This window comes from Phacochoerus africanus, chromosome 3, assembly GCF_016906955.1.
Source record: "Phacochoerus africanus isolate WHEZ1 chromosome 3, ROS_Pafr_v1, whole genome shotgun sequence".
In the NCBI taxonomy this organism is placed as follows: Eukaryota; Metazoa; Chordata; class Mammalia; order Artiodactyla; family Suidae; genus Phacochoerus; species Phacochoerus africanus.
Window position 1 is genome coordinate 19,058,139 of NC_062546.1, and position 26,824 is coordinate 19,084,962.

The following is a 26,824-nucleotide window of genomic DNA, read 5'->3' on the forward strand; positions in this document are numbered from 1 at the left end:
ACTTGAAATGCAAATTGTCCATGTCTAGGATAGGTGGCAGCTCCAGTGGCAGCTCCAGCTGCTTTAAGTGTGCCACAGCATGTGTGAATAGTCAGAGGTCAACAAGAGCCTTAGATAGGGTTATACCCAGAGTTTGGGGTTCACCGTCTCTGCCTCTTTACTTTCTGGAGATCCCCTCTCACCCTCTGGCAATTCTGGTTGCCCCATACTCCTTCCCTTGGTGCTTCTGGTCAGAAAAACAGTGGCTGCTTATCAAGATTTATAACTGCCCTCAAACTTTGCCATAACTGTGGCTTCCCCTCTGGGGAAATCCCCACCACAGTTTTCTGGTGCTCTCCAAAATCTGCCTATTTTCCTTAACTCTGGAGTGTCCTCAGGTGGGTTTTTCTGTTCATTTGTTTTGTTTCGTATTTTGCCCAAATTTTGTGGTGGTTATCTCCTGGAGACTTGGTGTGTTAAGACCTTGCCCCTCCGCACCAGAAGCAAAGCCTTTGTGTTTCAGGTCAGAGGCTTTCATCTGATGTTTGGTTTTGGCTGCCAGATGGTAGGCACTACCTAGAGGTTAGAACCTAGGGATCGAACCAGCATCCTCACGGATACTAGTCGGGTTCATTACCGCTGAGCCACAACGGGAACTTCTCTCTTCCCTTTTTTAGTACAGTACCTCTGCCTTTACCTGTATGGCATCTCCTAGGGTAGAGACAGGTACATATTTTTTATCCTTTCAAGGCAGGGGTGAATGGCCTATTAGGCTAGTAGATACTTCAACAAATACTCAACTAGTAAGTTCCCTTGTTTTTAGACTCTTTGTACCCCCATTTTCAGGGTTATCTGGTGCCACCAGTGCCTAATTCCCTTGGGATATTTGCTGTACTGAATTAGGTTATTTCTCACCTGGGATTCTGGTTTCTCCAGATCAGATACCACTTGGTGTACTTTGCAACTTCCAGAATCTTATTATGGCTTCTCCTGTTCTGTTTATAGGTTTACTTGGGGGAGGGCATTATTATGCATTAAAAAAAAAAATCCCTTTGGAGTTCCCATCATGGCACAGCAGAAACGAATCCACTTAGTAACCGTGAGGTTGCAGGTTTGATCCCTGGCCTCGCTCAGTGGGTTAAGGATCCAGCATTGCTGTGAGCTTTGGTGTAGGTTGCAGGCGCCACTCGGGTCTGATGTTGCTGTGGCTGTGGCATAGGCCAGCAGCCGTAGCTCCGATTGGACTCCTAGCCTGGGAACCTCCATATGCTGTGGGTGCGGCCCTAAAAAGCAGGAAGCAAAAAAAAAAAAAAAAAAATCCCTTTTCCTGTCATTTTATTAGACATTTGAGGAGATAAAAGAATGAAGTGTGCATGTTAACTCATAATCTTAAGCTGGATTTCTTTCTTTTTTTTATATATTTTGGTCTTCAATCTTTCTGTAATTTTGGTAAATGGCATATAATGGACGGGTCTAATTTAATTTATTTCCAAATATGTCTGATTTTCTGTTAATTAAATAGCAGTCCATCTTTCTCCCATTCATATAAAACACTGTCCATAAAATATACTAAAATATTACATATGCTGGGTATGTAGTAACCTTTCTATTCTTTTGATCAATATTTCTGTTCCTTTGCTCATATATTATTGTAGGTGGACTTCAGAATTCTTGAGAATTATTTCTTTTTAATCTCTCCCTGACTTACTCCAGTTCTCACTACAAGAAAAAAAAAGATATATATATAGATATAGATATATATATATGTATGTGTACACACACATTTACATATCAGTATTTATCTATGTGTACTTACATACATCTGGTGGGATTTTGATTGGCTTTTATGCACCTCAGGTTGGATTGACATCCTTGTGCAGCTGAAGAACGTGGTACTGCTTATTCAGGTCTTTTCTATACACTGTTGATGCAGTAAATATAAGATGCCAGCCTTGTGCTTGGACCTCTGTGGGTGTTAGGGACATGGTGACCAAAGCAACATGACTCCTTGAGTCATGTTGCCAAGTCCTGCATATTTCTTATTGGGGTTAATTGTAAGTATTTTATATGTTTATGGGGATTGTGAATGTTGTAATTTTTTTCCCCTACTCTTTATGTTTTCCAGCTGGTTATTGCTGGGAGACAAGAAGTTTGTTCATTTCCCTTCAGGCCTTGTGAGGTCAGCATCTCCTGTTGTGCCAAAAACGTGTCATTTCACCCCCGCCCTCCCCACCAAAGCACCCAGAGGTTTTCCAGAGTGCCACCTGCTTCTCGTTGATATTTGACAGTGACTCAGAACTACATTTCAGTGAACCACATCAACTCCTAGGGATTCTGTTCAGAATACAGTTGACACAGGGTTAATTGCTACACTGACGTTTGGTGTGGAAAATTTCATGATGTCTGATTTCCTCATTCAGACTTACTAGCCCTCAAGATTTTCTTTGTTCTTGAGCCTTGTTGCCATACCAGCTGTCAGTTTGGTTTGGGTCCCATTTAATTTCATGCCATCCCCATACAGGGGTGAGGGCATAGCCAGAGGATCTGGCTCAGAAGCGAGGGGAGTGAGGAACAGCTTTAAATGCACTGTCAAATCACTGGCTTTTTATTTTAGTTTTGCGTTCTTTGAAGGCCCTCCCTCAAAACCGAGTAAGTGCTAGAAATGAGGATTGACGTTCCAGTCATCCTGCACAGTTTCTCAGAGTATGTTCTAGTATAGCTGGCCAAACACTATCTAATTTTATGGGAGTTATTTCCCTAGATGGTTGCCAAGCTATATCATCGCTATTTATTGGTTTCTCCTCCTCCTCAACACTAGGTGTATTCCCTGTCTCACTCAGATCCATGGGCATCTGGCTCCTCTCTGACGGTTTAGGGGTATCTTGTCAAAGAATACTGAGTCCCCTGTGCCTACAGCGCTAATTGCTCACATGTGTGGTGGTGGGGTGGTAGCAGCTATTGTTTAATTGAATCTCAACCCTGTCTTATGACTCCAGATCCTGTGCTGCTCCCACTGCATCACATACGTGGCCAAACTTCTGGGAATAACTCAGTACAGATGCTCGGTGCACTGATCCGTTTCCGTTCTCACCTCCTACTAGAGTTACAGGTGTCCTAGGTTTACCAGTGTCTCTTATTTACCTTTACTTTTCTCTTTTAAGTTTTTAGGAAAGTCTTTCTACTGCATTGAAATGTAGGGTACGATATGAAGGCCACACAGCCAGCTGGTTAAGAGTGTGAACTTTGAGTCAAATGGATCTCACTTACCAGCTAGGTGACTGCACAAATTATTTTTGCTGGTGAGGGTTTTTTGTTTCGCTTTTGTTTTTGAGGTTTTCTCAGGTGTAAAAGGGGGAACTACCTCGTAGGATTATTGTGAGAAGTGAATGTGATGATGATACATAGCATGTATCACAGTGGCTGGCACAGAGTGTGACACTTAAGAACTTGTTGCTAATATTGCTGTGGCTCTTATTAAAAATAATGACAATTAAAGCTAATTGCTTCGCAGTGTTATGGAATTCAACATATGACCCTTAGCCTTTAGCTTATGACACAAAATTTTCTTAGTCTGCCTTCATGACAGTCCTGTCACCATCACTGGTTTTATTTGCCACTTGGTATCATGTATTGCATTAGAAAAGAAGAAATGAAAAATCTGCAGTAATAATTCCAGGTGCGGGTGCCCTGTAGCCTTCGAAAGGCAAGACAGTCTTATCAGCTTTGGTTGTTGGCTTCGTACATGGCCCTTATGAGCCTGAGCTGGTCTGGTGTCCCTGCCTGTGTTTCCTTGGGTGATTTGTTCATGTGGATTTTTCTTTTCCTCAAGGAAGTCAGGATTATATTGCCAGATTTAATTATCTAGATTCACCCCCATCCAGAGTCATCTTCTAGAGAATCTATCCTTAGGCTCTTACTAGTTGTTTATCTGAATTTTTAGAGATCTGACTTCCGGATTCTGGGCTGCTGAGGTTTTTGTCAGGATTTGTATTCTTGGCCATTAGGGGGTCCAGGGTGACTTGGTCCTTTTCTCATGTGGGTCCTGTTACTTCTGCTTTACCAACCAGTGCTCACTTTTTGGTTGAGATTGGGCCCAGGATAACATCCCCTTATTAATTTGTTTTTTGTTGGGGGTGGGGCGAGGGGCATGCAAAGATTAGGGAGTAAGACTCAGCAGCCTTCCGGATTGGTCGTCTGATTTAATTCTGTGCTAATTACAGGATTGCCATCATAAAGGTGCCTTCTGTGTTTTCTCATTGGAGGGACAGATGGTAATAGGCTCCTGTAGCAGTTTCATTTCCTGTTCTCTTTTCTTTTACCTTCTCCTCCGTCATGCCTTCCTCCCTTCTTTCTTAACTGTCCACTGAGGTACGTCTTCTTAATGACATCCAGCTTTGCTTCATCGCTTTATCTTCCTCTAAAAATTCTGGATTCTCACCAAGCCAGCACTGCGCAGAAACCTTTCTTGTGATTGCTCCCTACTTGCTTGGAAATGTATTGTCCAGAAGACCTTGAATTCAGCTGTAAACTTGGAGGTTTTGCTGTCTACCTCTAAAGCTTTTGAGGAACTAGTGTTAGGCTGGAAAGGACCAACTCAGACATAGAAAGACTGCCTGTAAGGATAGTCTTCTTCCCATTTTCAGCTTATTCAAAAATAGATGGAGCCTGATTTGAACTCTGATTCTGTGTTATGAGCTTTACCGAAAGTAGATAGTTGAGGCTTTTATTTGCTTTTCCCTGGTCTTATGATTAGATTCAGTGCAAGAAAACGGGGAAAAACTTGAGAGTAAGTTGCCTGGGCAGTGGGGGTCGATATTTTCTGTTTACAGGTCCTCTCCTCTTCCTTAGTTTGTAGCTGGTTTTTTTGTTTTGGTTTGGTTTTTGTTTGTTTTGAGAGGGGGGATATTTTGCAGTGCAGTTTTAGGTGTCCGCCCTGCCGCGTACGTAGAGGGGGGATTCCGTCTAGACTGCTAGCATTTGGTCCATATTTAGAGGTGAGGGGTATAAGGCCATCCGTCAACAGCTCCCTGCGTTGTTTCCTGTTCTCCACTGAAGTCATGATTAACACCTGGGCTTTCGTTCGTTTGGGTCCCCTCAGATACACCTATGAGCGAATTGATGGGCGAGTACGGGGAAACCTGCGCCAGGCAGCCATCGACCGGTTCTGTAAGCCAGACTCAGACCGCTTTGTCTTTCTTCTGTGCACCCGAGCGGGAGGCCTGGGGATCAATCTCACAGCTGCCGATACCTGCATCATATTTGATTCAGACTGGAACCCACAAAATGACTTGCAGGTAACCATTAGGATGATTGCTGTTTGCCTTAGCTGTCCCTCAATCCAAGAACATCATGACAGGGCCCGGCTTGGCTACAGAGAGTGTCTGCCATGCTCATGTTATTGCTGTGGTGTTGGCCAGATGGCAGGCTCAGGGCCCCGGTCAGCGGGTACAACCGAATAAGAAGTAAACATCAAGCCTTCCCGATAATCAGAGTGGATCTTTCCTTTACTGTAAATCTAATGGAATTTCACAGTGGCAGCCTCCAAATGTAGATGAGAACTATAATTTATTGTTATTATCAGATATAAAGAAAGAGACTAAGCCTGACTAATTCTCTAGTTCTCAGTATATGGATTGATTCTGGCATTTTCACTCACTTTGTTTGTGCGTTGGGTATAAGTCACACAGAACATGAGATGACCCAGAAGAGAGGGGAAGTCCCCTGGTGTGGTGGGGGTGACTGAGGCCGCCTTACAAGTTTGTCTGCTCTCCACTTAATGCAGCACATTAGAGTGAACTTGTGCCCAGTTAGGTATATTTGCAGGTTAAATTTGCTAGCTTTAACCAAACTGAAAAACAGTAGCTTTGAAAGATTATTGCAGAGATTGGAGTTAATATATGTTAAAAGCAGACATAAACAAAGAAATGACAGACCTGAAACTTCTGGTTCAGAATTCCTCATCAACCCAGTTTGAAAGTAAAAACAATGACATGCCTGCCCGATTGCACAATCAGTCAGTCCAGGGAGTTCCTGTGTGGCGCAGCGGGTTAAGGATCTGCCGTTGTCACTGCTGTGGCTGGGGTCGCTGCTGTGACACAGGTTCAGTCTCTGGCCGGGGAACTTCCACATGCCGCAGGCACAGCCAAGGGGGAAAAAAAATCCAAAAGATTCTAACTTGTCAAAAAGGCTACTTTAGAATACAGATTTGCATCCATTATTATTAATGATGAGCTTCATTCCAAGAGTGTATTGGAGCTTAGGATATCTGCTAACACTCAGAGTGCGAGTGGGCTATGGGGGCCTCAGAACCTTTGTCATGATACAAGTGATTGATGAGAGAAGTCTGAAGCCTGCTGTTTCACAGAACTGAGGAGGTGTTCGGGGATGCTGCCAGGGCAGGGGTGCAGGGAAGGGAGCTAAGGTGATGGGTGTCCGGGCTTCTTCCCTGCCCACCACATCCCATAGACTCATTCTGCTTTGTCTTTTTCGTTTAACAAGTTTCCAAATAACATTATATTTGACAAAAACTGTCTACTAGTTGAAAAACTAGTGCTCTAAATTAGTATATTGGTGACAGATGGGTAAAACTCAGGGAAAAATACCATTTTAAAGCAAATTCTGTGGCACTGTGTTCAAAATCCAGCTTGAAAAATCAGTGGCTGTGACTAGCTCACCATCAGACCTTTCTGCTGGTAATGGGATATTTGGGTCAAAGATGAGTTGCTAGATATAATGAGTAACTAATTTTTAAAGGAATTGGTGTACACTCAACACCAGAGTAATAATAATAAGGAGAAACTAATAGCTGATCAAGTCACCAGGAAGAAACTAATTAGGAGAGTGATGGAGATCAGGGGTTGGGAAGCTACTGCCGATGGGCTTACCCCCTGATCACCCCCGATCTTTAAATAGTTTTATTGGAACCCAACCACACCCCTTTGTCCACATATTATCTCCAGCTGCTTTCCTGTCACAGTGGCAGAGGTGAGAGTTGCAGCAGAGACCATAGCCCACAACATGTGGAATATTTGCTGTTGTAGAAGATGCTGGCCAGCCCTTCTGCAGATGGTGTGTTAAGTCACAAGTTCCTGACAGCTGTAAAGTTCTGTGCTCTTTGGCAGTGCTCACCTGACTCTGAGGCTTGTTACCCGAGACGGTGGTGGTACGAGAAACTAAAATTGGGTGGCCATTTGGATGCCATGTTTGCTGGGCATGCCTGAAGGAATTCCCAGGAGGAAAGTTGGAAATGTGGGGCTGGCATTTAGACACAGGTCAAGGCCAGAGGCACGGATTTTGGAATCATCACGCTTCCCCTAGTGAAATCTAGACGTTGAGTAGGTGCAGTGCCAAGAAATGGAAAGAAAGAATGAGAATCCTGAAGGAGAAGGTGAAGTCATCCAAGGTCATCGAGTTTTACGTGTACCAGCCAGATGGGGGGGCGGGGCTGCCCAGAATTAGGGTCTGAGGGAAGGGGAGAAGCCTGGGAATGAATGGTTGGTTGGTTGGTTTATTTTATTGGAGTATAGTGGATTCACAACATTGTGTTAATTTTAATGCCTGCTGCTAGGGGACTGGCAGGAGATAAACAGGGGAGTAGCAGTGAAGTCCAGGCTGAAGTGGGATGGTGTGAGGGTTTTGTACTGAGTCGGTTTCTGCACTTCCTCTAGTGCTCAGCCTCAGTGGAGAAACATAGACCATCAGCCCTCGGAGTGAGTCAGGGTGGGCACCTGTACCAAGAACATAGCAGAAGAAAAAGGAGTGGCAGTGGCCGTGATAATGGCAGCCCCAGGTCCAAGTTAGAGTTAGAGCTCCTCATCTTTTGGGCTTCCAGACTGGCTGCTTTTGGGGTTATTTTTATTTATGGCTTTGTAACTTAGAACTCCTTTATTTTATTTATTTATTTATTTATTTATTTATTTATTTATTTATTTATTTTTACTTTGTTTTTGCCCTAACTTCAGGGAAAAAAAAGCTTTTCCAAATATATAACTCTGTGAGATATATATTTGAACTTATTCTAAAATGTTTCAATGATTAAGAAAGTGATAGCTCTTAATTTTTTGTGTGAATTCTTTTTATATATGTTTATTTTTTCAAATAAAAGTGTAAAATTGAGGAGTTCCCATTGTGGCTTAGTGGAAACAAATCTGACTAGCATCCACAGGGACACAGCTTCAATCCCTGGCCTTGCTCATTGGGTTAAGGATCTGGTGTTGCTATGGCTGTGGTGTGGGCTGGTGGCTGCAGCTCCGATTCAACCCCTAGCCTGGGAATCTGCATATGCTATAGGTGCAGCCCTAAAGAGAACTCCTTTATTTTTGAGATGTCTGACTAGACTAGGTAGAAATGAAAGAATTAGGAAGAATAGAATAATTTTAGGGCAGGGAATTGGATCTGCGGTTATGGTGGAGTGGAATTTGTGAGCTGTTCAGAGTTGTCCACGGAGATGGAGCAAGGTTCTGTGGGGAGGCGAGCACGAGGGCTGGACTCCCCACCAAGCACACACTTTCCCCGGCAATTGCCCCTCCTTCACCATGTGCCGTGAACGTGATATAGAAGACAGAGTCTGGAGGCTAGGGCCCTGAGACCATTACATGGTGCAGAAGACTGCAGCCGAATCAGCTGTGAAAGTTGGTGAACTGCATTCCTGTCCCTAACAGCAGAAAACTTAACCAGACCCGTTGCCTGGTACTGTCCTCAGCAGTTGCTTAGGTCAGGCTGACTTACACACAGCCTTTCACACATATGCACATATGCTAATTTTTTGGTAACCAGCCAAGACTTTCAGTCCTCTGTGATTCTTCGTGGTTATTGAAGAACCACAACTCCTGTTTTGATGGAAGATGCCCATATCTTCTTTGGAAATTGGGCCTGGCATAGCACATTCGTCTGTGAGTGGATTGAAGCACATATTATCTGCTTCAACATCAGGGCCACAGAAGGCGAGTCCCATCATGAACATAGTCTTACCTTTATCCTGGTGGAGTTTTCCCATAGCGCCTGAGGTCGAGTTCAGATGGTGGAAAATTAAGTGCTCACTCTGATCGCAAGCAGCCTGGACAGATCTGATTCAGTCCATGCTTATTTGGAGTTGGGACCGCCTGGGGAAGCAGGGACACGGCCAGGACAGTGCTTCTTGCTGGATCCTGGGCAAACCCCCTCAGAGCCTCAACAGGGAAGCCGCCCATATTCGGGGGAGGCTGGGCACGGCTGAGTAGGCCCAGTCTCTGAGGCAGGCCTGCAGACAAGCCAGCTCTGGCTGTGGAACAGAGCTCCGCCCTGAAAGTCAGCTGCAGGTCAGCAGTGTTACCTTTTCTGGTGCTTTTTAAAGTTCATTCATTCAGCCTTCTGATCATTTTGCTGGAGTTCTCTGTCCTTTGGGGACAAGATTAAGAGAGGCTTAGGACTTGGCTAGAGAAATATACATGTATTTTAAAAATCTAAGTCTTCATAAAACAAATGACATTGACTCATCCTCTGTTTTCTTCGGGCTTGTTAGAATCCGAGTCTAATAATTACATTTCCTCTCCCATGCCTCAATCCGAACCAATTAAGAAATAGACACAGGAATGCAAAGGATCAAAGCATCGGCTTTAATAAACTGTGATGGTGGATTAGCAGATAGCTTGACCTATACCCAGAATTAGCCTCCCTTGGACTCCTGCACAGGCACACCCTCAGCCTTGCCCACTCAGAACTGCTGGCAGTCATCTGCTGGCAGAGGCTGTTCTAGGAAGCCTGCGGTAACAGAGGGGGACTCCCTACCCTCCGCAAGAGGAGGGACAAGGGGAGGGATGAGTCTGCGGGAGCTCAGACCAGGTGTCCTGCTTTCACTGATCAGGTCAGTCCTTCCTTTGGAGCAGAGAGGGAGGGGGATGGAGAGACCCTGCGGTGTCCCTGCCTGGGAGCAGCCGGTCCGTCCTGAAGCAAGAGGACAGAGAACTAGGTGTCCCGCTCTGGTATCTACTCCATCAGCCCTTCCCAGATCCTCCTCCCCTCTCCAGAAGAGTGAAGGCACAGGTTCCAGAGGATCCAGGACAGGAACTGGGCACTGTTTAGGGACAACGAAGAAAGGTGATGCTACAGGACCTCCACAACACTGTCTTGCTGTGTAGGCTGTGGGTAAACCAACCTAGGGTCCCTTTATGAGGGAGAGCTCCCTGGAGGCATCAAGGGAGTCCTGTGTTGTCTCTCACACCTTGCACATCTGTGTCAGCGTCAAAGGGTGTGAAAAAATCAAGCTTTGCCTTCCTCCAGAGGCTCAGCTGTGATTCAGTCCTAGACCGTCAGCTGCAGCAGGCTTTGTGTAGATGTCCTGTAGTACCTGTAACTCCTGAGGCCAAGAAATGGCAGAGGGTGCTGACAGTAGCCTGAGAAGGGAGAAGAGCAGTGAAAAACTGGTCTCTTACTTCCCTCTCAGAGGAAGCCACCCCTGTTGCCATCTCTGAGTGTAGGGTGGCCTGAGGGGATAGCAGAGGCCACTAGGCAACAGTGGGAGGGCTGCTAGCTCCTCTCCCTCCTGTGGATAATGTCCTGAGGGAGAATTCAGAATGCCTGTGCAGAGGATTCTGGAGGGGAGGAGGGAACCCAGCACACTCTGCTCTGAGAAAGGAGACGTGCCACTTCCCCTGCCACCACCATCTCCTAGCTCTGCCTGTTCCTTGGGGGCATGTACACCTGGAGCTCGGAGGACTAAACTGTTGAGTTACTCTTCGCTGCTGGAAGAAAGTAAGACTCTGTGACTGCTCACTCCATGATGTGGCCCCGGCATTCAGCGAATGAATGTGTCGAGCGCTGTTCAAAGTGCTGGAGACGCAGCAGTGAGTGAGACCCATGGTTTGTGCTCTCGTGGACCCTTCATTTCAGTGGGGGAGGAAGACAATAAACAAGGAAAAGTGAGTGAGATCACCCCAGACAGCAGTGATTCTGTGAGAAGTAAAGCAGAGTAAGAGGATAAGACGGATTGGGCACCCTGATTTAGAGGGTGGTCGAGGAAGGCTTCTTTAACAGGGTGACATCTAGGCAGAGACCGACGTGATGGGGAGGGATCTTAAGCTATGGAGTCAGTAGGAAGAAGGTTCCAGACGGGGAGCAGAAAGTGTGTCTGCCTGGAGTGGGAATGAGCGTCGGTAGCACATCTGAAGCATGTGGGACGGGGCTTATGTACAGCATCGGCCCCTCTGTTTCTCACTCTCTGTTCCATTTCCCTTTGCCCATGCTGTTCACTCCTTCCTGTTCTCAGCCAGCCCGTGACTGACTTCCTGACAGATTTACTGAGCCCCAGACAGCAGACCAGGCCCTGGGGAAACAAAAGTACTCAGGACTTTTGAGTCACACTGTGGAAATACAGTGCAAGGAGCAGATTCTGCGCCCTTTCCCAGAAGTGTTAGATGGTAAGAGGCGAAGATACCTTTCCCCCAGGACTAAATGTGGAGCTGGACGTCCCAGATGCCAAAGTTGGCCTTTGAAGGAGATGGTTGAGGGAGGGTAGCTTCCCACTGTCCCCCGACTTAGCTGCATTGAGAGCCCCTGATCCCTCTTCTACATGAGGAGGTGGCCTGCGGGTACAGACCCTTCGACACAGGAGAGATGTAAAATTGCTGGGCTTGAAGTAAAATACTTGTGCAGAGAAAACGAACTGGGAAACTATGCTAGCATGCTAGAAGTGGTTGGATTCAGGTAGGGCTATAGGTAATTTTTTTTTTTCTTTTTATGACCACACCTGTGGTTTATGGAAGTTCCCAGGCTAGGGGTTGAATCAGAGCTGCATCCGAGGCCTATGACATGGCCACAGTAATGCCAAATCCGAGCTGCATCTGTGACCAATGCCACAGCTTGCGGCAATGCTGGATCCTTAACCCATAAAGCAAGGCCAGGGATCAAACCTGCATCCTCACAGACACGGTATCAGGTTCTTAACACTGAGCCACAGCAGGAACTCCTAGATAATTTTTTTCATCTCACTGACTCTGTAGATTTTCGCTGAGGTACAAATGGTGTTTTAACCTCTTAAAGGAAATGTACCTTTAAAATGTAGTAGAAGAGCTAATCCTTTGAAAAAGTGGTGTAAGAGTCAGGAGAGGAGTCAAGGTTATGCCTGGTTCTTTGTACCGGCTGTTTAATTTTCACATGATTGTAAAGACATGGTGTAGGTTTTTGCCAACATCTGGGCTTAGACCTGACAGTTCTGAATTGAGGGCTGGACTCAGTTGGAAGTCTGTCACTGCTTGGATACTTCCTGTTGCTTCCCATTGCACTCACTGGGAATCTGTACCTGTTTCTCAAAGGTTTTCTGGATATTACTATTTGTTTCTCATAGTCTTTTGTTCACCTCCAGTGTATTAAAAAGTAAAGAAGAAACTATGTGCCTACAAGTCATGTGAGAGAGCATAGGAGCTCTGTAATTCCCCCTGGCTGGGGGCCGGGGCCAGGGGTGGGGGGGCACCCCACAGCCTGCTTGTGGCCTGAGTCCAGAGGTTGTGTTTATACATTGGCTCACGTGTCTTGTTTGGACTTCATCTCAGTTGCCGCCTTAGTTCTGAATGTTCCTCTCCCTACGACATTTGTGTGTGTGTGAGTTCAGGTTAGGAAATAATGAATATATGACTAACTGAGATTTGACTGTAAAATGAGGACTGTCTTAAATGTGGCAGGACTCATCCTTTTATCCTTCAGGTAAGTCATCTTGGCAGAGTGTATGTTTATCTCCTGGGACCATGTGTTTTTTATTTATTTATTCATTTATTTTAGGCATATGGAGGTTCCCAGGCTAGGGGCTGAATTGGAGCTGCAGCTGCCGGCCCACACCACAGCCACAGCAACGCCAGATCCAAGCCACATCTACAACCTACACCACAGCTCAGGGCAACGCCAGATCCTTAACCCACTGAGCAAGGCCAGGGATCGGACCTGCATCCTCATGGATGCTGGTCGGGTTCATTAACTGCTGAGCCACAATGGGATTTCCTCCTGGGACCATTTGGCTGCTTGTGACCCCCGCTCACCCCCACCCCCAGCAGAGGTTGGTTTTTCTCACCTAATGGGAAGTCCAGAGATAGGTGTCCCTGGACTAGTGAGGTGGCTTCCCAGTTTCATGAGAGTCTCAGGTTCCTTCTGTCTTTCTGCTCCACTGTCCTCCGTGAGTGTGCTTTACAAATTCTCTTGGTTCCAAGACAGATACATCAGACCCCAGGTGGGAAAAATAAGGAAGGCAGGCATGATGCTCTTTTCAGGAGAGCAGAGGGCCTCAGGATAGCCCTGGAGCTGCTCGTCCATGTCACTGTTGGGAACTGTATTACCTTGCCAGCCCTGGGAGGCTGGAGATGGTTTCAGTTGAATACGTTGCTGCCCTCGTATAAGAATCAGGGTTCTGGTATTGAGAACAAGTGGGGATGTGGATTTCAAGGGAGTGGTAAGGTAGTGGTGTCGGCAGCTCTCCGCTATTAGACTTTTACTCTGGACATTTCTTAAAGTCTCTCTTGTAATTTGCCCTCAACACCAGATAAGCCAAAAGAAGAAAATCAGTGTCAGTACCTAATTGCCACCTACTGTCGCTGCTTTATAGGTTCCACAATCCATGTTACTTACCTTGATCACTTCCTTTGTTTATCAGAACTACCCACTGGATTTTCTTCTAATAATAGAGAAGTCCTACCATTAAAGATAGTAAAAGAAGGTGTGGCAACTAATTATAACAGCCAAAAAATGGAGTTCCTGTCATGGCTCAGGGGAAGCAAATCTGGCTAGTATCACGAGGACACAGGTTCGATTCTTGGACTCTCCCAGTGGATTAATAAGGATCCAGTGCTGCCATGAGCTGTGGTGTAGGTCACAGGTGCAGCTTGGATCTGGCATTGCTGTGGCTGTGGTGTAGGCCTGCAGCTACAGCTCCGATTCGACCCCTAGCCTGGGAGCTGAGGCATGCAGCCCTAAAAAAAAAGAAAAGAAAAAGAAAGAAAAAAGAAAAAGAAAAAAAAATAGCCAAAAACTGAACAACTTGGTTGATAAGAGAGAATGAGCGATATCTCTACATACTGCTGTGGAATCATCTCCTGAATATATTGTTGGGTAGGAAAAATTTGTATAGTATGTTAGCATTTATTTAAAGAGGCTGGGTGCCTATGTCTGTCACTTGTCTCCCCTCCCCAACCCCGGAAACAAAAGCCTTCATTTAAAACGGTTACTTATTCAGGCAGATGGTGAGGAAACAAGGAAGTAATAGGAGTAGAAGCTAGTTTTTCTGAATATGCCTGTTTGTATTTTTTGACTTTGGAACGATCCTAAATATTTTACACCATTGTAAAACAATATTTTAAAACTTGTTATTCTGAAATCACTTAAAACTTTTTAAAAGTTGAAAAATAGTGCAGAGTTCTAGGATCCTTTGCCCAGTTTCCCTTAATGGTAACACTTTATAGCCATTGTATAATTACGGGAACCAGAATGGTACGGAAACATCGACACGACACTCTGATCTATAGATCCTGTTCATACTCCTTCAGTTTCCTACAGATGTTGTTTTTCTGGCCTGGGATCCAGTTCAGGGTCTCTCATTTCTCTTAGAAGACTCCTTAGGCTTTTCCAGTCTGTGACAGCTCCTATCTCCCCTTGTCTTTTGTGACCTCGACACCTTTGAAGGGTACTGACCAGCTGTTTTGTAGAATGTTTCTCACTTTGTTTGCCTGATGCTTGTCTCATGACCAGGTTTTATGCATTTGGGGCAAGAATATCAGAGAAGTAATGTTATATCCTTCTCATGGGGTATATGATGTCAGTATGTCTTATTCCTCGTGATATTAATCTTGATTACTTGGTTGAGGTGGTGTCTGCCAGGTTCCTCCTCTATAAGATAACTATTTTTGCCTTTAAACTTTGTCAGTACCTTGGGAGGAGATATTTTGAGGTGCTGTAAGTACCTGTTTCGTATCATACTTTTGCCTATTAGTGTTAGTTAGCATCCATCAGTGGTTCTTGCTACCACAGTGTTCAGCTAATGATAATTTTCTATTTCAGTCATTCCTTCTACATTTATGAATTGGAATCCCACTGTAAAGAACAGCTGTCCTTTGTCCCTCATTTATTTATTATCTACGTTAGTATATACTCCTGGATATTTATTTTATTTTATGGGTTATAATCCATTACTCTCATTGTTTACTTTGCTGTTCGGATTTGGTCATTGGAATGCCTTTCAGGTTGGCTCTTCTGTCCCTTTGACATGCTCCCATCAGTTTTGAGCACTTCCTTACACTCTGGCACTATGAGACATTCAGGTTCATGTTCTTTTTTCCCTGCCAAGCCATGGAATTGACGACTTCTCCAAGGCTCACTGGTTCCTTTCAGTTGAGAGTGGCATTTAGAAACCAAGGTCTGGCTACTGGGTGTGCCCACTGCTGCTGGAGGATAACTGCCTCTAAACTCCCTGAGTGGACAGAACTCGTAAATATATGTGTGTCCATGTCACACAGTTGCTCGTACTGCATATCTGCGTTTATGCCACATCCATGCCTCCGTAGTGAGACTTCTGATACCAGTTCAACACCACAAGGGTCCTTCTGGCCTTCTCATTTCTTCTGTATATGTACCTCCTTTGTCTGGCTATGAGAAGTCTGGGTCTTGTTATTATAACACAGTATATGTTTTCATTTGTTCAGTCTTAGTATATACATAAAAAAGTTTTAGAATTACTAACCCACATTCTGTGAAAAATAAATTCATCGGTGTATAGAATACTATACTAAAGCATTTTTTAGATCATCAGTCTTAAAGTCCATGATCAAAATGTCATTTTCCAAAGTTACTTGAGTTTAGTTTTTTTCTTTCCCACCCCTTTCATTCTGGTTAAATTAATGTGGGAAAAATCAATCCCTAAAACTCAAAAGCAAAAGGAAACAGTTGAATCTAGGTGTATGTGAAATGGACGCATAACCCCAAGAGAGAAATTATTTCAAATATCAGCTGTGTGTAATTTTTTAATATCTTCATTGTGATATAATTTTAGTTTGCAGCTCCAATATACCGTTTATCCAAATTCACCAACTTTGTACACTTTGCCTCATTTACTTTATCATTTTTACCCTTTCTAGCTCTCTCTCCTGTCTGAGTATATATGTATAAATACATACCCACACCCACACACACCCCTTTCTCTCTGGGCCATTTGAGAGTAAGTAGTCCCCTAAGTGCTTTAGTGTGTACTTCCTGAGAGCAAGGAATACATATATAACCTAATAATATATACAAGTCCTAATATAACCATGGTTCAGTTCTCAGAATCAAGACATAAGAATATGTATCCAGTCCACAGTCCACATTCAGATTTTGTCATTTCCTTAAACATCCTCAATAGCTCTTAGTCCCCTAGTCCTCAGATGCAAACCAGGATCACCCACTGCCTTCAGTTCTCAATCTCTTTGGTCTCCTGTAATGGATCAACCCCTTGATCTTTCTTTTTCTTTCATGACCTTGATGTCTTTGAGAAGTACAGGCTGGTGGTTTTATAGATTGTCGCTTGTTTTGTATTTGTATTTCCACAAGATTGGGTTCAGGTTTAGTCATTCTGCAAAGTGATGGGTCCTCCTTAATGTATCACATCAAGAGGAACATGACGTCCATTTGTTGATAATAAGCACTTTGAGCTTAGTTAGTGGTATATGCCAGATTTCTCCACTATGAAGTTGCTGTTTTTCCCTTTGAAATTAATAAGGAAATTTGGAGAGATACCTTGCGACTTTGTAAATATTCTTTCCCTCATCAGAGTTTCACCCACTGGTTTTAGTTTCCATTAATCATATTTGCCTGGATCAGTCATCACTGAGAGGGTTGCAGAGTGGTGATTTTCTAACTCTTTATTATTTACTTTCTACTATAAGGAAGAGTTTAGTTTCCCCTTTCCTCCCATTAGTTTATTTGTGTTACTATGTACTCATTGGTTCTTCTTTTATTCAGTAGGTTATGTTCCATTACTCTGTTTATTTGGATGTTCAGGTAATTCTGGACCCAGCCAGCGGAAACCTCTTCAAGTTTGAGTTGTTGTTTTGAGGTGTCTCCATCATTCTTTGAGTACTTCCTGACGTTCTGGCACAGTCTTATGCTCATCCTCTACTTTGACTACCCTGGCCTTTGAATTAATCATTTCTCTAACATGTCTTATTCTTTCTTATGGAAAATGGAAATCAGAAACCCAGATCTGAGTGCTGCTCTATGTTCTCTGCTGCTGGCATGCTTTTGCTCCTAAGCCCTCTCAGTGGATATAGCTAGAATACATACACAGGGAATCTCAATATTCATATGTAAAAACATACATTCATATGTGTATGTGTGTATATACACACATGTGTTAACAGAAACGTATAAACATAAATACACACATAGCTATATCTATTTCTGTGTCTGTATGTATGCGTGATTATAAACACACCTGTGCCCTAACCACTGGTACTTCCAATCCATTCTAACACCGCTGTTAGTCTAGTTTTTCTTCTTTCCATATTTGTAACTTCCTTCTTCAACAGTGAAAACCCTGACTCCTCTTACCTTCAGTGTGTTTATTCATTTGCTCAATCCTGGATTACACAAAAAGTGTTCTAGGAGTTCCTGTGGTGGCTCATCGAAAACAAATCTGACTAGTATCCATGAGGATGCAAGGCCAATCCCTGGCTTCGCTCAGCGGGTTAAGGATCTGGTATTGCCATGAGCTGTGGTGTAGGTCGAAGACACAGCTTGGGTCTGACGTTGCTGTGGCTGTGGTGTAGGCCAGTGGCTTCAGCTCCAATTCTACCCCTAGCCTGGGAACCTCCGTATGCCACGGGTATGGCCCCAAAAAAGACAAAAAAAAAAAAAAGAAAAAGTGTTTCTGGAACTGCAGATCCTGCCACTGTGAAAAAAAAACCTATCTGTAGGTGTGTATTTAAAACACTAATTTATACATGCTTAGTGGGCTATGACCCTGGGTAAGGGCATAAATCTTACATTGTTTTCAATAGTTATGTTGGGGGGGGGGATCATAGTGGTACTGTTTTTCTGAGACGATTGTGTATATTGTGGAATCAATCAAATGAGTAAATGATACTGGCATGGTTGAGGACTGAACTTTTCAGCATGGTTAAAAAGAGACACAGATGTGTGGTTAATGAAGTTAAAATCCCGTAGTCCCAAGTTTGAATTACAAATATCAGGATGATCTCATCATGTGTTTGGTCTCATATGTGCACATGATCCTGCACACCACACACACAGCAAACACTTCTACTTTTGCCCACTGAGTGGGCTTCGGAGCAGTGGGCATGCCTAGAGCACCCAGACCACTGTTTCTAACTGCCATTTCCCACTGAAGGAAGCTCTTGGACTCCTTGAAAAAAATGAGCGAGCCCAGGTCTGGGCAGGAAATATACAGTGGGAATGTGAATCAGGTCATACAGAAAGCAAGGGAGCTGTCAAAGACTGCAGGTCTTTGCTATAATGTACAAACCTAAGTACAGGCAGTTCCATATCTTTATCCATGTGTTATATATGAACTAATGCATACTGACACCTCCAAATATAATGCCAGAGTTTATTGTAGTCTTCTCCTTTTCCATATTCGATTGAATCATGTTAAAAAAAAAACAAAAAAACAAAAAACTCAGCAGCCAAACCGAAGAGGCTCCCTTGGACCATATTTGAACAGCATTAAGAATAATAACAGCAATGTGGGAGTTCCCGTCATGGCGCAGTGGTTAACGAATCCAACTAGGAACCATGAGGTTGCGGGTTCGATCCCTGCCCTTGCTCAGTGATCCTTGCTAAGGATCCGGCGTTGCCGTGAGCTGTGGTGTGGGTCGCGGACACGGCTCGGATCCCACGTTGCTGTGGCTCTGGCGTAGGCTGGCAGCTGCAGCTCCGATTGGATCCCTAGCCTGGAAACCTCCCGTATGCCACAGGAGCGGCCCAAGAAATGGCAAAAAGACAAAAAAAAAAAAAAGAATAATAACAGCAATGTAATAAAAGGTAACACATTTTCTTTTTCTTTTTTGACTGCACCCAGCGCATTTGGAAGTTCCCCAGACAGGGAACAGCTGCAGTAATGCAATGCTCATCAATTTGAAAGAAAAACAGCCAGACGTCATGTGCTTTTTTGATGGAAATTTGTACACTACCTATGAAATACACTTGCCAAAAGTAAAATCTTAACCTCAAGGTATAACTCTAATATAGAGGAGATACAGAAAACAAGTGAACCTATTCAGAGATGCACCAAAAAACAGGCGGCAAAATGTAGACTGTGAGAAACCATAGAAAAGATGCTTGGTCTCTTCAACAAATCGGTTGTATTTGAAAAAAGGAGAGATCAAAGGCAGGGAGTACCTGAGGACCACAAGAGACATGAGACATATCAACCAATTATAATGCATCTGCTTTATTTGGATCCTGATGCAAACAAGCAAACTTAGAAATGTACATATGAGACAAGCAAGGGAAATTGGAACACTGACTCACTCGTCCTTAACATTAATTTTTTGAAGTACAGCAATGGTAATATGTTTTACAAGAGTCCTTATAATTAGAAATACATATTGGAATGTGTGAGGAGGAGACAACATGATGCTTAGGGTCTGCTTCATGATAATCTCGGAGGGCAGAGGCGTAGCAGAGATGCAGCAAGAGTGACTGGGAGACAAAAGAGACTACTTCTGTCTGTGTGTGAAAATTTCAATAGTACAATGAAAAAACTTGAAAAGTGGTGCTGCTTGCTGTGAGACGTTTCTCCAAAGAGCAGGCCAGCATCCTGGAATGAGTTCCTGCACTGAGACCACAAGCTGGGAAGGGTGGGAGGCCAGGTCCTTCTCATCACTTTATCCCAGCACACAGCAGTCACTCACTAAGTAATAGGCAATGAAACGAGTGTCCTTGAAGGGGCAGCTGGCATTTGGGTGAATTCTATTCCAAAACCAGTGCCATGACTCATAACCATACGAGCCAGCCACTCACACCACATGCAATGCAGCATTTCCCTGTTCCTTGGGCTGCCGCCATTGTATCTGCTGACATGCCATGTATGGTCCTCCTTCCTGCCCAGGCCCAGGCCCGATGTCACCGGATAGGCCAGAGTAAAGCCGTGAAGGTGTACCGCCTCATCACTCGGAACTCCTACGAGCGGGAGATGTTTGACAAGGCCAGCCTGAAGCTGGGCCTGGACAAGGCTGTCCTTCAGGACATCAACCGAAAGGGCAGCACCAACGGAGTGAGTACCCAGAACCTGCTTCAGGGCCTGAAGAAGAGTTTATCCCTGCCCGGCCACTCTCATTCTTCACTTTCACGGCTGTTTTAAGATTCCCTTTTGCTACGTGGAATCAGACCTCATATCTTTGGTGGAGAATTCCCTGCAGTAGAGGGTAGCCCAGGTCAGGTCTCTGCATTTTATAGGTGCATAAAGGAAACCTGTAGGAGCAGTGAGGTGGTTGGATTGCCTGACCTGCAGTAACATTTCAGTGACGTTTAGACATTGCCCTTTGGAAATCAGTGGATCTTAATAGTCTTAACTCTATCTGTTGTCACCATGCTTCATCTCATACTCCAGACTTTGAGCTCCCTGAAGATGAGCTATTTTATTTCGCCCAATGCCCCAATAGTGACTGGCATATTAAAGATGTTTGGTGCATAATAGTTGGTAAATAAATGAATGAATAAATTATCAGCTTGAAACATGGCAGTTAATAAAATCTTTTTTCCCCCTCTAGAGGGGATAAAAATTGTTGCCAAGATTCCTAAGTCATATTAGACTAATGGCAAACAAAGCAGACTATCTCTCTCTTCAAAGTGGGTTATCTTTCATCTGGATGTTCTGCATCCTCTTAGCTATGCGTATGTTGCTAAGTATAATACTTCAAGTTACCAGTGCTGGGAGTCACGGAATTCCCGCTTCTGATTGATATAAAGAGAACCAGATTCTTAATTAGAACCAGGAAAGGGTGTTTTGAACTCCCATTTCCTGTTTTCAACAAGCAATTGAGAAGATCACACTTGGCCTGGGAGCATTTCTTTAGTTAAGAAATGACATCATTTCCAATACTAATGTATTTATTTAATAATGAATAAATCATTATTCTTTAGCTTGTTTGGTACATCTGGAGGTTTTTAAAGATACAGACTCAAACTAAAACATTAAATATATTCTCTTCAGGGTGCATAGTTTTAATGGTTTGTGACATTTGATAATAACCCATATCCTGAGGAACGTTAGGGCCCCTGGGTCATGTGCTGGGTTTTATCCAGAGCTCCCAGTGATTGTCTGCCTGCCCTCCCCAGAGTTCTCGCTGTCTTTTTATTTTATTTTATTTTACTTTATTTTATTTTATTTTTTGCTTTTTAGGGCCCCGCCCACAGCATGTGGAAGTTCCCAGGCTAGGGGTCGAATGGGAGCTACAGCTGCCAACCTACGCTGCAGCCACAGCAACATCAGACCCGAGCCGCGTCTGCGACCTACACCACAGCTCACGGCAGTGCCGGATCCTTAACCCCCTGAGCGAAGCCAGGGATGGAACCTGCATCCTCACGGATCCTGGTCAGATTCGTTAACCACTGAACCATGAAGGGAGTTCCCCCAGAGTTCGCTTGAGTGTCTTTATCTGGGTTTTCATTTTCTAAGGCTTGTTGTCCATGTCTTTATTTTTCCGATGTGCAGTTTATGGAGGAACTGTGTAGTGAATCATGAAGGTCAGATTTGAGGCTGTTTTTCTCCTGTGCATTTGCCACTTTGTGAGTACCCTTTGGTGACCTGTCCAGGTACAGCAGCTTTCAAAAATGGAGGTAGAGGACTTGCTCCGGAAAGGTGCATATGGTGCCTTAATGGACGAGGAAGACGAAGGCTCCAAGTTCTGTGAAGAAGACATAGACCAGATTCTGCAGAGGCGAACACACACCATCACCATCCAGTCTGAAGGCAAAGGATCCACTTTCGCCAAGGTATAGAGCCTTCTCTGCAGAGCCCACGGGGGTGGCTGTGAAAGAATATCCTCTCTTCTTTGACTCTCATTAGCCAGGCTCCTGTTTCTCTAAATACAAAACCTTGAGATTGGCTACATTTCTGTTCCATGTGCACTCTAAGGATGCAGGTTCTTAGAAGAGGCCTGAGTAATGGATCAGAAATAAAAGAAATCACTGCTCCGAATCCTCGGAGCTGATCTTCAGCAGTCAGGTTGGATTCTTGGGTTTGCAGTTTGCCTCCACTGTTGGCACAGACTGACCCCAAACCCTCAAATTGTTGTCTTGGTTTCCTTGCCGAGCACTCCTTGATCGGTGTCAGAGAGTGAAATTCCAGTGACCACTCCATGCCTCAGTCAAGCAAGCATTTTGTTCATTTCATGAGACAAGAGATTTTACTCAAGATTCCCAGTTTCTAGTCTAGGTGCCTCTTTCCTCTGCCCACCAGGTCACTGGATTTAGAATCAGTTTAGCAGCCCCCTGACCAGGTCACTCTTGGGCTTCCCTGGCCATGGGCTCTGTGAGCTTCGTGACCTGTCGGATTAAATCACCTGTTTGATGACTTATGGGGGAAGGGAGGCTTTTTCAGGAGGATATTTTGTGCTTTAGAGGTATAGCTCATCTCTGTACACCTCGTACTGCCCAACCCAGGGCCTTCCTCAGAGCAGACACGTGGTAACTGGTGAATTGAGAGGAAAATTATATCCAGAGACGTTTTAAGAATCAGTGCTTTCATGAGCAACTGGGCATACGTTACCATTGTCTTCAGGGGTTGTCCTCATGCTTCCAAGTTCAAGTTACAAAAAGTGATCCTGTAGGTTGAAACTGTAATTTCTTCACCCAGCCTTTAAAATAGAATTTTAAAGGAATAGCTTTGAAATTTTCGCTTTCATTTGGAGGCTCCGTTAGGGGTTTTGATTTTGAATACATGTAGTTCCTATACCTGAGTCTCTGTATGTGTGAGGTCACACAAGTGTTTAAGTGATTTCTTCTGTGTTAAAGCACAGTTTATTGGTTCTTCTTCACAGGCTAGCTTTGTGGCTTCAGGAAACAGAACGGATATTTCCTTAGATGACCCAAACTTTTGGCAGAAATGGGCTAAAATAGCTGAACTGGACACTGAAGCAAAGAGTGAAAAGGTACAGCATTGAGAATATTTTATTTCACTGAACATTTCATTGATGTCTTTTGGGACCATAATTCCTAGCTCAAATCATCATTTACTCCTGAGCCTTAGTTCTTAAATGAGATGCCATGTATAACCCACTTTAAAGCATGCCGGACTCTTAGATCTTGATAAATGTTAACTGTTATAATTTAAAGTGACCTAATGGGGCATACAATCTGCTGAGTGTCTGGGAGATTCGACAAAGATAATTATAACTGAAACTGACCAAAAAGGTCAGGGTCAGCCTTCTGACCGAAGCCAGTATTCCATCCTTGGCATGTGACTCTTTTACCTCTGTTTCAACACTTCCCATGAAAGGAACCTTAACTCGGAGGAATATTAGAGGGGAAAGTATGATGAAGGAAAGTTTGTTGGGTTCACCTCCATTCTTTTAGTATCTTGAATTTTTCTACTTCTGAACATAAGAAAGAGAATGGCCTTGGAATAAATGCAGATTTGCACCCTGGCTCTGCCACTAATTAGCTGAATGCCTTTGGGCTTGGCCCCTGACCTTACGGAGAGGTTAGAGAGGGCATGTGGATGAAGGGGTGCTGGTACCCACTTTGCGGAGCTGGTGGTACCATGTGAAGATAGCTGCCCAGCCCGTTGTGAGGCACCCCTTCCCTCCTTCTCTGACCCTGTCTCCTCCCTTCGGGCTGTGCATATCCTTTCTCCATCTTGAGTGAGTGTTGACCTCTCATGGGCCCATAGACCCCCAAGGCAGTCGCTGAGTACATCTGTCTGATTCAGTCCCCAGCATCTAGTCTTCACCCTTCTCTAGAGTTGCCAGAGGATGCTTAATCCACCCTCTTTTCTCCTAATAGAAGGATTCTGCGGTCCCTTTAGTAACCTGTGTCTACTGTTTTACAGTGTCGCAATCAGAAAGTTACTCTGTGCAGGACAGTAGGCTGGAGGGGGAAGAAAAACCTCTTGCCCTGTAGACAGTACGAGGCAGTCAGAGCATGTAAGGGGGTGGGAGTGGGGTCAGGTGATCAGAGCAGGGGTGACACTAGACATTTATCTGGGCTGCATAGGGGAGTATTCAGGAGCTTAGCTGAGCTTTGGGTCTAAGAGGTAGGGGAAGGGGCGAGAAGCATGAAATGATGGAGTCCAGGAAGTGATGGTTGTAGCCGGGGAGCCCCCAGCATGGGTGAGTTTCCAGAGCCAGAGAGATCTTTTCCAGAAAAGACAAAAGGTTAGTGGTGCCGTAGGAGACAGAACATGAAGCAGCAGTAATTTGTGTTCATCTTCAGAAAGTCGTTGAGCAGATGGAATTCTCCGACTCTGCTGTCTCCAGAGCACAGGCTGCCTGGCATGCTGGGCAGAACAGCTGGGCTGCGAGAACTCCAGTCTTTCTTGGCAAGAACCGGCTGCCCCTTGGGGCTCTGGGACATCTTGCCTGCCCAGGCCCCTGTTAGGAAGACTGCAGAACCAGCAGGTGGGGGCAGCCAGTACTGGGGGGTGGGGGAGCACACCAACTCCAGCAGGTCCTGGAGAACCCCCCTCTGCCTGCTGTGGACACAGCAGGTATGCAGGGAAGGGCCTCTCCTGCTGGAGGATGAGACAGGGGTGAGCTCCTTCCCAAATGCCTCCTGAGGAAGGGCAGCAGGGTGGCCTGTGCGTTGTAATCAGGGGAGAGACCAGGGGCTTTCTCCCCCAGCAGTCTTCTTTGTTTCTAGGAAAGCTTGGTGATCGACCGTCCACGCGTGAGGAAGCAGACCAAACACTATAACTCTTTTGAGGAGGATGAACTCATGGAGTTTTCAGAGTTGGACAGTGACTCTGATGAGAGGCCCACGAGGTCCAGGCGCCTCAATGACAAAACCAGGCGCTACCTCCGGGCTGAGTGCTTCCGGGTGGAGAAGAACCTGCTCATCTTTGGGTGGGTGTTGGCTTTGCCTCTTAGTTCTTGTTGTCACTGTTTTCCCCACTGGTTTGCCGTCCCTGAGACTGGTCCGGTGTGTTCTCCTTTCACTTCGGGTTTGGGCTGATGGAGGGTCTGCTAGAGGAAGAGAGAACTGTGCTTTCTTCCTGTCCCCCCCGCCCCGACCACAGTCCCTACACTCTGCTGCCATGCTGTAGCCATGCCATGATTTTCTCAGATGCTTGTCACAGCAAATCTCTGTTACTAATTTGCTGCCTGGTACTGATTTCCTGCCTTTTCCCCCCAAGGACATAGAAGGAATCAGCGCAACAGATGTTACCCTTAAGGCATGATTCGTGCAGGGCCCTGGCTCTGGTTGAAGTAGGTTTAGCTTCTGGGAGCTCACCATTGCTTTCCAATACTGCAGCTGGACTGTGTTTTAATTCCAGATTTACTCCTTGCTCCAAATATTTTCTTCCTTCCCTTCTTAACATTCTAGCGGCCGTGTGAAAGTCTCAGTGTCCAATGTCCAGATCACCCTAGTCCTCCAGGGTCTTTCAGGACAAAGCCCTTGGGGGACGGGAAGCACTCTCAGTTCCTGCTTGTCCTGCGGGGTTGAGGGCACGCCTGGCCCTTCCTCCCCCTGATGCCCTCCTGTATCCCCCTCTCAGCTGGGGCCGGTGGAAGGACATCCTGACTCATGGGCGATTCAAGTGGCATCTGAATGAGAAGGACATGGAGATGATTTGCCGGGCCCTGCTGGTGTACTGTGTCAAGCACTACAAGGGGGATGAGAAGATCAAGAGTTTCATTTGGGAATTGATCACACCTACCAAAGACGGGCAGGCCCAAACGCTGCAGAACCACTCAGGTGAGGGCTGGCAGGCCTGTTCCTGAGGAGCACAAAGCCCTCAGACCTCGTTCCATCTTCCCGTGTTGATCCATGTTGCTGTGCTTTGGGGACTTCTTTCTCAGGTCAGAATGTGACCTGTGGGAAACGATGAGGGTTCTCGCCTTTCTCCTTCAGAATCGTCCAGCGTTACCTGTGTTGGTTTAAGTGCAGTTGGGCCCTCTTGAAGTTCCCCACATGCCAGTCCTGCTACTGACCTGGGTGTCGCAGGGCTCCTCCTCTGATTTGGGGGCTCAGACGATGTGCTCTGTGGCTTGCCTTTTGCATCTCCCTGTCCTGTGCATTTTCTTGTGCTGCTGTTCCCTGTGCTAGGCCACAGCTCACCTTCATGTCTCAGATGGAGTGCTCCTCTCTCCCCACTAGGGTGTGAGTTCCCCAGGGCATAGGCACTCATACAGCCTTCTCAATCCTGTGGGGTGCTTGGTAGATTTTTACTGCCTGCCGATTGGTCCTGGGATTTCAGGTGTGACTCCAGCATCACTGGGGGGTTGCTGAGGAGTGGGGCGCATCATCCTGAGCCCCGATGCCCAGGCAGGCTGCCCCTTTGCCACCCTAGCCCAGCTCGGTTCTGATCCCGTGGTTAAGCCACATTGACTCACCTATCTGCCCTTCTGCCTCAGGGTTGTCCGCCCCAGTCCCCCGAGGGAGGAAGGGGAAGAAAACCAAGAACCAGCTGCTGCTCCCAGAGTTGAAGAACGCAGACTGGCTGGCCACCTGTAACCCAGAGGTGGTCCTGCATGACGATGGCTACAAGAAACACCTCAAACAGCACTGCAACAAGTGAGTGTGCCCATCATTCCTGGTGGCAGCGCTTTCTGGGACCCCCCCAAGGCAGGGGGTGGGGGTGGCTGTGGGAAGCCACTTGATGCCCCTGTACCACCCTGCAGGGTCTGGAGAGGCAGGCTGTGTGCTCTCAGCTGGGTCAGGATTCATTGCGTTGAAG

At 45.5% G+C, this 26,824-nt stretch overlaps 1 protein-coding gene across 5 annotated transcripts in view; it reads left to right on the forward strand.

Annotated features, from left to right (window-relative positions):
* The window catches only part of CHD6 (chromodomain helicase DNA binding protein 6), a 148,404-nt gene that overhangs the window by 72,878 nt on the left and 48,702 nt on the right, over nt 1–26,824 (forward strand). For 3 of the 5 annotated variants that reach the window (XM_047771070.1, XM_047771074.1, XM_047771071.1), the window contains exons 16-23: nt 2,105–2,158; nt 5,078–5,273; nt 20,036–20,200; nt 21,742–21,921; nt 22,968–23,078; nt 24,787–24,989; nt 25,643–25,842; nt 26,502–26,661. In XM_047771070.1, the coding sequence (XP_047627026.1) occupies nt 2,105–2,158; nt 5,078–5,273; nt 20,036–20,200; nt 21,742–21,921; nt 22,968–23,078; nt 24,787–24,989; nt 25,643–25,842; nt 26,502–26,661 (1,269 nt within the window). The remainder of the gene's footprint in view (nt 1–2,104; nt 2,159–5,077; nt 5,274–20,035; nt 20,201–21,741; nt 21,922–22,967; nt 23,079–24,786; nt 24,990–25,642; nt 25,843–26,501; nt 26,662–26,824) is intronic. The other 2 variants (XM_047771072.1, XM_047771073.1) reach the window with 1 other exon arrangement.